Source organism: Misgurnus anguillicaudatus, chromosome 3, assembly GCF_027580225.2.
Source record: "Misgurnus anguillicaudatus chromosome 3, ASM2758022v2, whole genome shotgun sequence".
NCBI lineage: Eukaryota > Metazoa > Chordata > Actinopteri > Cypriniformes > Cobitidae > Misgurnus > Misgurnus anguillicaudatus.
This window is the reverse complement of record NC_073339.2, coordinates 12,037,510-12,050,444: the sequence shown is the minus strand read 5'-3', so window position 1 is coordinate 12,050,444 and position 12,935 is coordinate 12,037,510. Positions and strand designations below refer to the sequence as shown.

The 12,935-nt window shown below is 36.8% G+C and overlaps 1 protein-coding gene across 9 annotated transcripts in view; it reads left to right on the top strand.

Annotated features, from left to right (window-relative positions):
* Nucleotides 1–12,935, top strand: part of mcf2la (mcf.2 cell line derived transforming sequence-like a) — a 97,237-nt gene that overhangs the window by 8,410 nt on the left and 75,892 nt on the right. For 2 of the 9 annotated variants that reach the window (XM_073861261.1, XM_073861260.1), the window contains exon 1: nt 1,901–2,052. The exons of 2 other annotated variants lie outside the window; for them this stretch is intronic. In XM_073861261.1, coding sequence (XP_073717362.1) covers nt 1,911–2,052 — 142 coding nt within the window. In that variant the 5' untranslated portion in view covers nt 1,901–1,910. Of the gene's footprint in view, nt 1–1,898; nt 2,053–12,935 lie in introns of those variants that run through there. 5 more of the 9 variants (XM_073861282.1, XM_073861263.1, XM_073861262.1 and 2 more) reach the window with 4 other exon arrangements.

The window sequence follows — 12,935 nt, the reverse complement described above, 5'->3', positions numbered from 1 at the left end:
TAATCTTAGTATTTTTGTCTTGTTTTCAGTAAAAAATATCTAAAAATTCTTAAATGAAGATGCTTTTTCTTGATGAGCAAAACGACCCAAGGCTACACTGCAAAAAAATTATTTTCAAGAAAAAAAAATTCTTAGTATTTTTGTCTTGTTTTCAGTAAAAATATCTAAAAATTCTTCAATTAAGATGCTTTTTCTTGATGAGCAAAACGACCCAAGGCTACACTGCAAAAAAATTATTTTCAAGAAAAAAAATTTCTTAGTATTTTTGTCTTGTTTTCAGTAAAAATATCTAAAAATTCTTCAATTAAGATGCTTTTTCTTGATGAGCTTAGTCTAGTTTTTACATCAAAAATATCAAATTAAAGTGCTTTTGTGCATAAAACAAGCAAAAAAAATCTGCCAATGGGGTAAGCAAAAAATCTTGCATTTTTTTCTTTAACACTAAATTCAAGAAAAAATCAAGAAAATTAGCTTACCCCATTGGAAGATTTTTTTGCTTGTTTTATGCACAAAATCACTTAAATTTGATATTTTTGGTCTAAAAACTAGACTTATTTTCATGGGTCGTTTTGCTCATCAAGGAAAAGCATCTTAATTCAAGATTTTTTTGATATTTTTGCTGAAAACAACACAAAAATTCTAAGAATTTTTTTTTTTATTAAAAATCATTTTTTGCGGTGTAATACTACGACCCAACTAATAAGTCAAATTTTAGACCAAAAATATCAAATTTTATTGATTTTGTGCATAAAACAAGCAAAAAATTCTGCCAATGGGGTAAGCAATTTATTTTTTGAGTTTTTTCTTGAATTTAGTGTTTAAGAAAAATTTTCAAGATTTTTTTGCTTAACCCATTGGCAGATTTTTTTGCTTGTTTTATGCACAAAATCACTTAAATTTTATATTTTTGGTCTAAAATCTAGACTTATTTTCTTGGGTCATTTTGCTCATCAAGAAAAAGCATCTTAATTTAAGAATTTTTTGATATTTTTACTGAAAACAAGACAAAAATACAATTTTTTTTAATTGAAAATAATTTTTTGCAGTGTAATACTACGACCCAACTAATAAGTCTAATTTTTAGACCAAAAATATATTTTGTGCATAAAACAAGCAAAAAAATCTGCCAATGGGGTAAGCAATTTATTTTTAATTTTTTCTTGAATTTAGTGTTTAAGAAAAATGTTCAAGATATTTTTGCTTAACCGATTGGCAGATTTTTTTTGCTTGTTTTATGCACAAAATCACTTGATATTTTTGGTCTAAAAACTAGACTTATTTTCTTGTTTCGTTTTGCTCATCAAGAAAAAGCTTCTTAATTTAATAATTTTTAAATATTTTTTACCGAAAACAAGACAAAAATACTAAGAATTTTTTTTTTAATCATTTTTTGCAGTGTGACTGTTACTGAATAAATAGTCAAATATAAAAATACGTGGTATTTATTTAGTTTTATAGACACATTTGGTTATTCTGCACAGAACCTAACTTCATTTTAAAATTTTATACATTATAAATTTGTACGTTTTCGTGACCAAACACTTTGAGGACACAGCAAAAAGGGTATTTGCACAGTAATAGTTAAAGCCAAATTTTCCTTAACCCCTGCCATTGCAGATTTCAGTATAAAGCTATACACAATATAATGAGATTTATGCTTAAATGATGAAAGCAACATCCAAATGAACAATCACAATGTTTAGAGATGTTATATTTTACCGGATAAAACAATGCGTGAGGTTCAGAGGTGGTTTCCTCATGGGATCTCTCCCATCATTGAGATGCATGTGGATGGCACAACGCCTAAATCACACCGACACACATCCTCTTTCTCTCTCTCTCTCAGACACTTTATGCTAAAAGTTTTGCTTTTGGTTCAGTTAACCAGTGCGTGTCAGACTGGTATATTTATGGGAACACACAAGGCACAAGATAATCATACGCACACTGGTAACAAGCTGAACAAGTGCATAGTGTTAGTACACAGTGAAGAGACACAGAAGATAAGCACAACTTGTGGCCACTGGAGAGCAATGTCTGAAGTCCTTAAAAGTAAGTAAATCTCGGATCTGTTTTTTTAACGAATTGTTGCTTAAAGGGATAGTTCACCCAAAAATCATTTCTTCACTCTTATGTTGTTACAAACCTGATTTTTTTTTTGTTCTGATGACCACAAAGAAAGATATTTTGAGAAATGTTTGAAACAAAACCGCTCATGTGCCCCATTTACTTTCTTGTGGTCATTAAAGAATTGTATACATAAGAGTGAGTAAATTATTTTTACTAGGTTAAACTATCCCTTTAAGTCTGTGTGTTTGGGCTTTGATGTTTAACTTGCATGCGTGCACGCTTAGCATCCCAATGACCCTGTGTTGTTGCCATCTTGTTCACATCGACACTATGGAAAAACTTTTTTTTTTGCACCTCTCATCTGGCATATTCAGGTTTGTGGCTCCACATATTTTGTGACTGATTTCAGACCAGCTTTAGCATGATTTCTTTGAGCCCTTATAGTGATTGCAAGGGTATTTCGGGGCATTTTAGGGGTGGTTTCATTAAATTTAAATTTTTGTCTAAAAGTATACCCTTTCATCAGATATGGTGATGTTGCATTGTCAGATCTTTCTGTTATGTGATATATTTTACTTTATACCACGGGCCTGTTGAATGCTTTATTCTGATTGGCTGAGAAATGTTCCACTTCGCATTGTGCTGTATTACCACCTTGGGTGTGAATTATTTTCTTATAATTCAATGGCCCGTCGTCAATTATTCCTTACGTATTTTGCATTATAAATCATGGCCACATGAAGGTACCCAGTTCATTATGCAGCATGAAGTTTTGCCAGTAAATTCAACCTACTATTTTATGTTTTGACTTGTGTAAGTTGACATAACTTATAAAAACAAGTTAGAACTGTTTAACTTAATTTATTAAATGTTGATTTAACATAATTTTTTAAAGTGAGTGTTGCTCTATTGTAATGGAGTCTGATAATGGTTAACTACATCTTTAGACTTGAGTGGTTCGCATGAGGTCAAAGTATAATAGACTGCGGCTTAGAGACGGTGAAACTGTGCTGGATGTATTTTGGTGTGTTAGTTTGCTGTGCGAAGAAAAACCTGAAAGCTAGAAATGGAAACGCGGTGGTGTTTTCTTTACAAACCTGTGAGGAACCAAACCACATACACATCGACCCCACGATCAGGTAAATGACCTCTGAGACCTCGAAATGACCTTTGAGACTTTGACTTTATAGATCTAGACTGAGTAACTTTGGTTATGTGTTCATGTAGTAGTAATGATGAAATATAAACATGATTCATTTGTGTTTATTTGTTTCTACTAAATAACAGTGAGATTAAATGGAGAACTAGATTGTTGAAAGTCTCATGACTGGAACCGTGGTGCCCTTGGGCAAGGCGTATTTGCCCCAATTGCTTCTTGGGTGGTGCAGTGGTAGCTGCTTATTGCTTTGTGCATGTGTAATGAAGGAATGGGTTACATTTTGAGAATGGCTACCATATACTCCTAGAAAAATGGTACAAGAAGGTTCAAAAGTTGTCACTGGGGTGGTACCTTTTCATCTTAAAAGGTACATCAAAGGTACATATTTGTTCCAAAACGGTACATGGGTCAATGACGTAACGTTAATTATTTTGTGTCCGTATGGTTCAATTAAATGTTAAAGGGTTAAAATTTCAAAATAAATTTGCAGATTACTTGCATACATTCTCATTTTTGAGGACCTACTCTAAAATTTCTGGTTTTATTTCATTTTGAAAGAATATTTGGGGGATAATTGCAAAAATGTCAATGTGGTGTAACCGCTCTGTGTCAATTGGCGTAACTAGTATTTTTTTAAATAAAAAATATAAATATATTCATAAAAAATGTGGAATAAAATATAATCATCTAGTTTAGTGTAATATGATTTTTTTTTACATACATTTTTACATCATTTGTCAAAGATCTTTTAGAAAACAGCTGTTTTCAGCATATGTCAAGACAAATATTACAAAAACGCATTAAAATTTACATTTAGAAACAACTAATAAAATGATATTTAATTTTTTTTTTTTTTTTTTTTGATGATGATTACGCTTACATGCCATCAAGGTGGATAAAATATTTTATATTTTTCATTCTTTGGCACAATTGACGGTTACACCATTTGACATTTTCAGGTCAATTCAGTTTTAACTTTCATAAAAATTATGAAATTGTAATTTTTTTGCATAAAATCAACATAAATACACTATATGCATTGAAATAAACCTGATGCATGCTTTTTAAAAGTTTTTTTTTATATTTTTGAATTTCTCATCTTGCCAAACCATTTTTGTCACTGACCCACATATTAGGACCTTTTTAACAACTTTTGTACCTTTTGTTTCTGAGAGTGTCATGTCACTTTTACTTTTCGATTTCCAGAACATTTATTTAAACATCTCCAAGCCTAAATTGTCCAAGCTGTATTCTTAATGTATATGTTTCTATCAAAATAAATGAAACATTACTTATTGTTAAACAAATGATCTATGCAAGAGCAACCTCACATTTTTGGGTAGACTCTGGTCATTATAAATCTGAATGTATCTGATGAGACATCTGGCGGTCCTGATGAGATGGCGGAGAAAGATGAGCACATTGTGCGACTGCATGTTTGCATATGACTGAGTCAACTGAATGCGCACAGAGCTGCTTTGTTACAAGGCGTCACCTGTGTCAGAGATGGGCGTGACTGAAAATAACAACGGCACGTTCCACCTGCAGCACACACAGAGAGAGAGATAAAGTGAGAGTGTGTAAAGAACGAGCAAGTGAATCTTTGCAATGTAAGCGAAGAGAGGATGTGGCATTTGAGAAACATTTGGGCTGTTTGAGACGTTTTGGTGAAGGAGGTCCCTGCGAGTCAGGGAAGATGCTGATGGAGAGACAGGGGACCCTGGAGGATTGCAGGGACTTGGTGAAGATCTCTTTAGAGGAAGTGGAAAGTTTCTACAGGTTCACTTTATCCTGCGATGGGCTGAACTGTAAGTTCTTCTTCAAACAAATGACTATTTTTGTCTTGTTTGCCAGCAAAATTTTGGGATAAATGTTGGGTGAATTGAGGAAGATCTGTCCCTCATCTTATTTTAGAAGCAAACTTTAATTATTTATTTTAAATCTTCTTTAAAAATCTATTTGTCACAATGGTAAGAGAAATAGACTTATTATATATTCTCTAAAAACTGTGAAAACATTCACACGTTGTTTATTGTCCTAAACGTGCACATACAAGACTGTAACACCTTGCACCCTTCAGAGTGAATGAAGCACAGGGATGCTTACTTTCAAGTGCAAACCTAATTAGAAACACCTGCCTATATGTTCCTCTGTGGGTGTGGTTTATCCTGCATGTGCTTCTCAACATCTCTGAGTATTTTTCATACGTTTTGCTGTGGAATATCACATAGAAAATCAAACAAGGAACAATCGAGCTTTTCCGTAACACCAATGCATCAATGAAGCGGTAAGAGGATACGAGAGCGTCTTTATTTGCCTATGGAGTTGGAGGTTTGCTTTAATGTTATGTGGACACAGTTCATAAGACAGGGTTGATCTTAAACTAATCTCTACTAGCTTATACTTTGTTTATTTAGGATCAACTTTTCTGGTTTTATGAAGACACCTTATGTTGGTTAACAAATGTTAAACAATGTCGGCCATTTTGCTTTTAGCTTGCAGCCTGTGCATGTTTTGCTTCTTGAATGTGTTGTATGCACATTTGTGTATTTGCATTGCTGGTTGTAAGAGACTCGTTTCATCTCTCAAGAGGACAGCAGAAGTGATCTAATGTCAATGACACGCGGTTGGCGGAGAGTTAGTTGCAGTTATATGAACTATAAGGCCTTGTTGTTAAATGTTACATTTTGACCATATACAGTAGGAGCTGCAGTAAATGTTGAATGTGAATTGTCATGACTTTACTTTTTTAGCAGTTTATTGTGCTGGTCATTTTTTGAATGCATAGTAACATTTATTAAAGAAGGAATCTGAAGTCATACAATGACATACAGTATAAATTAATATAATGATTTACTAACATTTTTTTTTATAAACTTGCATTTGTCCGTTAGCTTTAGAATATCAGAATATCTTACTTACATGGACCACATTTATGATACTTTTGTATTCATATTAAAGGTTGGAAGACCTAAAAATGTAATTGTGTGCATGAAAAGGGGCCACTACAGTGGTACAGTACAATTGAGTTGTGTGTGTCACAAAAGTCTTTGGAACAAGAAGAAAAATCTTGGCTTTATACGCTGCTTCATGTGCACTTTATATGAGCTTGTGGTCTTACAGATTTACAATGGCTGCTGCGTGCATGTGTCCGCCAAGTCCTTAAGTGTGAAGGGTGTACCATTTGTCATATTAGCTTTAAAAAGGGTGCTCATGTGTGCCCCCTTTTCGGTCAGTGTGCGCACTTTTGGCACACTCTGGACTTGTGGACCTCCTCAGATGACATCATGTAGTGCAGACCTTAGAGACCCTTGACACGAGTCCAAGAGTCGTATTTTGGGACAGACTCGAGCATCACGCCGGAAATAGGAAGAGAAGTTGCCCATCAGTGTAAACTCCTCCCTTCTGTTGTCTGATTGGTCTTTCGCAAGGACTTCTAGGTTGGTAAAGTTTGCAAAGCCTGCAGCAGTGTGGGCTTCCCTGAAGATTGCATCAAGGGGGCACTGATGAGCACACTTCGGAGCGTAAAAAGGACAGATGGGACACCCTACCACAAGGTTCCCCAAATCTTACCCTGGAGGAGATTAGCTCCACTGCAGAGTTTAGCTCCAACCCAGATCAAATGAAGAGCTTGGTTCCAAAACGCGATAAACGCCATTTCTGAAAAAAAATGAGTTGCTGCCAAAATCAGTATTATATCAGGTCAGTAGTTAAAAGTAAATTCTTAATCTTACGCAAAATCCAATCCGTGTTATTCTCTCATCTTTTGAGGAACAGGGTTGGTGACCACCAGTATTGGAGGTAACGCATTACAAGTAACGTGCATTATGTAATAATATTACTTTTCTGAAGTTACGAGTAAAGTAAAGCATTACTTTTTTAAATGTACACATTAATATTTTAGTTCCTTTTTTAAAAAAGTAATGCAAGTTACTTTTTTAGTTTAATTAATTCAATAAAAAAACCTGTGTGGGAATAGCTTGAGTCAGAAACTGAGTGGCTGGCTCGACATTTTTGTAGTAATGCAAAAGTAACTAAAAAGTAACGTAAGCATTACTTTCCATGAAAAGTAACTAAGTAACGCAATTAGTTACTTGTTTTTGGGAGTAACTTAATTTTGTAATGCATTACTTTTAAAAGTAACTTTCCTCAACACTGGTGACCACTTATGTAGGGTGTCCCGTTTGTCATTTTAGATTTGAAAAGGGTGCATATGGTTGACCCCCTTTTTGGTCGATATGTACCATTGATGTGTGCTTTTCCAGAGCCCGTACTTCTTTCCAACAGTCAAAGCGGGGTTATGTCGGACTTGTAGGAAGACTTTAGGGTATCATTTGGTACAGGGCCTTGTTCCCGACAGTCAAAGTGATGTTACATCTCGAAAGTGCAGACTTGTAAGAATATCAGAGTGTTTAGGGTACACTTTGGGTGACGGCCATAGTCTCCCCTGTGATAGTGTTGTTCATCATCTATTAAATTTGTTTGCTCTTAGTAAGCACCCACTCTTGCTGAGTTCATATATACACTCAGCAAAAAACAGTCTGTATAAGCTAATCTTATTGCAGGGTTTTGCTCACATACCTGTAGCAGCATTGACGACCAAATCGAAACTTTGGAGTGTTCACCATTAAGATTCTGTGTTCAGTTTTTAACTGATCTGACTCAGATTTTTACACTGTCCATTTAAAGTGTTTTACCTCATAGGTAAAGAGAAAAACGGCAGAATGAGTCAGAATTCCTCATTGTTCTCTTTTCAGGGGAATGAAAAATTTGCAAATGACATAACGTACTTCTACATACTTCTCATACTGCATACTTAGTATAGAACACTATAATTTTAATCACCAGCATAAAAGTCCCATCTCATCATCTGAACCTACTTAAAATCCGCCACCTTTATTGGCCTTTAATTGTTTTCCCAATGTATTCACTAATATCAGTATGTACTTGAGCCATCAGCTTGTGGTTTCTCATCAGGGTTATTTGCTCTTAGTAAATATCTTTTCTTCAAACAAACTTAGCATACTTAGTTCTGTCGAAACGCAGCATGCTGTATAGCGTATAGTACTGTAAGTGTATTCAGGCAAATCTTGCCGTGCGGCTGTTGTAGGGTGGCCATTCGTGCCAGTTCCGCCGGACACGTCCCGAACATGTTTTCGTGTTCGTTCTCCGGAAGTCGCGTTGGTCGACCGCATACATCATCAAGGTTTAATATTTTGGGTTTCATTTCAGAAAAGCAATCAGTACATATCAAGGTAAGAATGAAACTACAATGATTGTACGTCTTAAAAGCAATAAATCTTAATTTTTTAATGTATTTTAACTGAAATGTGATGACGTATGCGGTCGAGCAACGCGACTTCCAGAAAACGAACCCGAAAACATGTTCGGGACGTGTCCGGCGGAACTGGCACGAATGGCCACTCTAGGCTGTTGGTTTTACTGACACTATGCACTCTAAAAAAAATGCTGGGTTATTTTCAACACAGTGCTGGGTCGAAAAGGGACGAACCCAGACGTTTTTTAAATGAACCCAGATTATGTTTATATTTGATTGGGTCAAATGCAAGTATAGGTAATTACAACCCATTTAACGAAGTTAAACAAACAGTCAATAATGAACAGTAATGGTACGTTTACACCAACCGCGGTAGAGGCGTGAAGCGCGAGTGATTTCAATGTTAAGTCAATGTGCAGACGCGTTGACGCGCGTCAGGAGGTCCCGCGGCGCGGAAGAGGCGTTCGGCGCGGAGCGGAAGACGCGTTTCCGCCTCATTCGCGCGTGAAGTTCGCGCGAAAGGCGCGAATTGAGCGTTGTGCGCGGTACGCGCAAATGGTTCTATTGTGCATTTTGTGTTTAACGTGAATTTGCGGCTGACGCCCGAGTTGAAAAATTTGATCTTTGGGGGAATTTCGCGCTGCGTTAACCAATCAGGAGCCTGCCTGCCTGCTGCTGTGGTGGCAGCCCCACCCGGAGTCACTCACTCAAGCAGTCACTCGAAACTATATGAGTGTCAGTAAGGACTTTGGGCAACCTGGTAAGTTGTAATACACACTTCACTTTTGAGTCACGTGACGTTTATCGACCCGCGCCGTTTATTTTCCCCCTATAGTAAGGTTACCCAATACAAACTGGTACCTTTCTTGATAAATGCACAAATAATATCAGTCATCTTGCAAACAGACACTCGCACAGCAGTTGCCCCTCCCACAAGAAGCGGATTTTGCCTCGGACGCGCGTCAAATGCTTGCTTTTTCCGCGCGTCTACTCCACTCTACACGCGCGAATGCATTCAAAGTGTTCAAGCGACAAACTAGGCGCAGTAGACGCGATTTTGACGCCCAAAACGCGTTTGGTGTAAACCCTGCATTAGGGCTAGTTATAGTCGTGCGTAGGTCCTACGGCGTAGGTTCCGCGTTGGTTTTCATTTATACGTTTGCGTCGTCGTCCGCGTCGACGTGCAAACACACGCGCGACCGCTGGTGGGCAGTATCCACACGTGTAACCACAGTAGCAGTGCGACCGTGAGAGAAGAAGAAACCGGGCAAATTAACCCACAAACGAAGAAGAAACAGCAACTTGTTGTGTGTGTTTTGAGAAGACCAGCAATGATGGTAGTAAATAAACAGCGACTTTTGATGCAGTTTGAGTTAAATCACTCCTCAACTTGGCTCATCTTTGTTTTCACCGTCACAAACGGAAATACCTATGACACAGTTTTTTTTTACCTGACGGGAGGGGTTCTGGCGGACCAATCACAGCGCTTGCGGTCCGCGTAGAACTGACACGCTGTTAAAAATTTTGCGAGGTGCGCGTCAGGCTACGCAGAGCTACGCACAGGCTACGGATAGCCTACGCCGTAGCTACGGTGTAGAACCTACGCACGACTATAAATCGCCCTTAATAAATGTTGCAGGCATTTATAGTGTAACGACAGTCAGTTACAGTGTACATTTAACAGTTTCTTGCCAGAATTTAAGATTACATTTTAATATGTTCATTAAAAATGCCTTCTGGTCTCCTTCCCAGCGTATAGCAGCGTTAGCAGCATTGCTATGCTAAGCTTGCAGGCTTCCCTGAAGAGGGTCTTTGCTTTCAGTATCCTAACCTTTGCATTTTCTTTATCAGACCCTATCAGATCTACTGCGGATGCCATATTTGATTGGGTCAAATGCATACAACCCAGTATAGGTAATTACCTATATTTTTTTTTCCAGTATTTTCAGTATCCTAACCGTATTTGCATTTTCTGTATCGGACCCTATCAGATCCATGTTTTTATGCTACTTTAACTTAATGAAGTTTATTTTCCTAAGTTCAGGAGGAGACACCCTATGGTCTTGTGGACTTACCTCTTTTACATCTGTATTCAGAGTCTTCAGCAGACTGTATTTGTAGATGGTTTTACATATATACAAATATTTCTATTGATATTTCATTAAATAGTGCAATATCTGTATTTGAAGAGCTGTTTGTGTTTGATGTCAAGAATTTGTCAGAATCAGCTGACAGTCATTATTTCTGCATCTGCTGGTTGTTCCTCTTGTGTGTTGACTATGGTGTGCATGACATTTTGTGGTTCCTTTAATCAAGAGCTTTATTAGGTTTAAAACCTTTTAAGTTGAATACTTCTACATAGAAAAACAAAGGAATGTCCCAAAAACACTCTTGTGTGTGAAACTGCTTCTTTAGATAAGAATTAAGTACTTCCTTATCTGATTATTTCTATTTTTTATGTTGATCCCCATGTTGATTTCTCAGGTTTTATTATTGAAGTGACATGCGCATGCACACGGTAACTGGGTTTCCATCACACTGATTTTATGCACATGTTGAAGTATCTCATAAGAAATGAGTGATTGAAGGCCAAATTTAAAATAAAACATTTTTATGCTCGCTTAAAGAGTAACTAAACCCTAAACCAACTTTTTTTAGTTAATGATCTGTAAGAATGATGCTTTATTAGTGCTGTTCATTGATTTTAGTAAGTTTTTTGACATTTGGATATAAAGTGTATCAATACTACAATATTTGGTGTAAAAATGTCTGAGTGCTGCCCTCTTCAGGTTGAACGGTGGCTACTGCAGTTGAATTTTCCTATTGGATGTTGGGTCCAAAAAATAACTCGTGACGTAAGCAGGTTCAAGCTCACCATGTCCTTGTTACGATCTCACCACACACTTTCTAAGAGCTTAGTTTGTCCGCTCTTTCTCCATTGGGATCTGCCCACTTTTCTTGCATTTTTTAAATATTGCCAGTGGGTGGAGTCAGGCTCTGACCAAGGGTTTAGTTATGGTTTAAGGTGAGGTTTTTTATCGGAAAAAGAGTAAATGCGAACAATGGGAGATGGAAACGCATTTGCCGGATAAATTGTGACATAGCGAACATTAAGCCCATGTCACTGATCGTCTAGCTGTATCAGCCGATGTTGTCTTTCCCATATGGGTCTCGACATCGTCGTAATGACCTTGCTTGCTAGTGCCTTCAAAAATTTGCAGTGTTGGGGGTAACGCATTACAAGTAACGTGCATTATGTAAGGGATAATGTAGAGGCAGCCGGTAGTTATCGGGAAATAAGCCCCGACAGTGTGATCAGGACCTGATGCGAAGCGGAGGGTCTTGTATCACACTGAAGGGGCTTATTTCCCGATAACTACCGGCTGCCTCTACATTATCCCGCTTATTACACGGCTACTTGTCACATAAGAAAAAAAACGGACATGAATATGAATTTGAAACATTTTATTGGCATATTTGTTTTAAATTAACATTTTTATCCTTCCGCGAAACTTTGCAAAGATGCATAAAATGATCGTAATACCTTATTAAGATCCTCTGCTTCATACTTGTCTGTCTCCATTTTTTTCTCTTTTAGCCAGTCTTTGAGAAGTTTTAATGCCCATTCTGTATTTTTTTTGTGTGATGGCTTCGTAGCTGTCATGCTCTATTTTGTCAAGTTCAGTCTCAGTAAGCTGTCTGTGTCTTGTCGTGGTTGTCCAGTGTTTGTCACAAGATGGCGCCAAACAGTAATCTTTATTGATCTTTATTGGCGCGGAGCGATTTTACTCGTACAAGTAGTACCGGCTATGCGTTATTACTTTGGAGCGGTTATTTTTTGAAAAGAACGAACCTGCAAATGTTTCAACTGACCAATCAGAATCAAGCATTCCGGAGCGCCGTGTAATAAGTAATAATATTACTTTTCTGAAGTAACGAGTAAAGTAATGCATTACTTTATAAATGTACACATTAATATTTGAGTTACTTTTCAGAAAAGTAATGCAAGTTACTTTTTTTGTTTAATTAATTCGATTAAAAAAAATTATGTACTGAATTAAACTAAATGTAGTCACATTATGCGTACATGCCTGTGTGGGAACAGTTTGAGTCAGAAACTGAGATGGCAGGTCAGAGCTGGACATTTTTGTGATAAAATATGCAGTTTCTGAATGCAGAACTTTTCAGTCATAAAAAACACCTGCAAGGCCTAAAAGAGGTCAAGCCTCAGCCAAGAAAAAGTAACATAAGCATTACTTTCCATGAAAAGTAACTAAGTAATGCAATTAGTTACTTTTTTGGGAGGAACTTAATATTGTAATGCATTACTTTTAAAAGTAACTTTACCCAACACTGACAATTTGCACCTAATTCACTTTTTTTTACCAAATTCAGAAAAAATGTGCTTCATGTTTTAATGGAAACCCA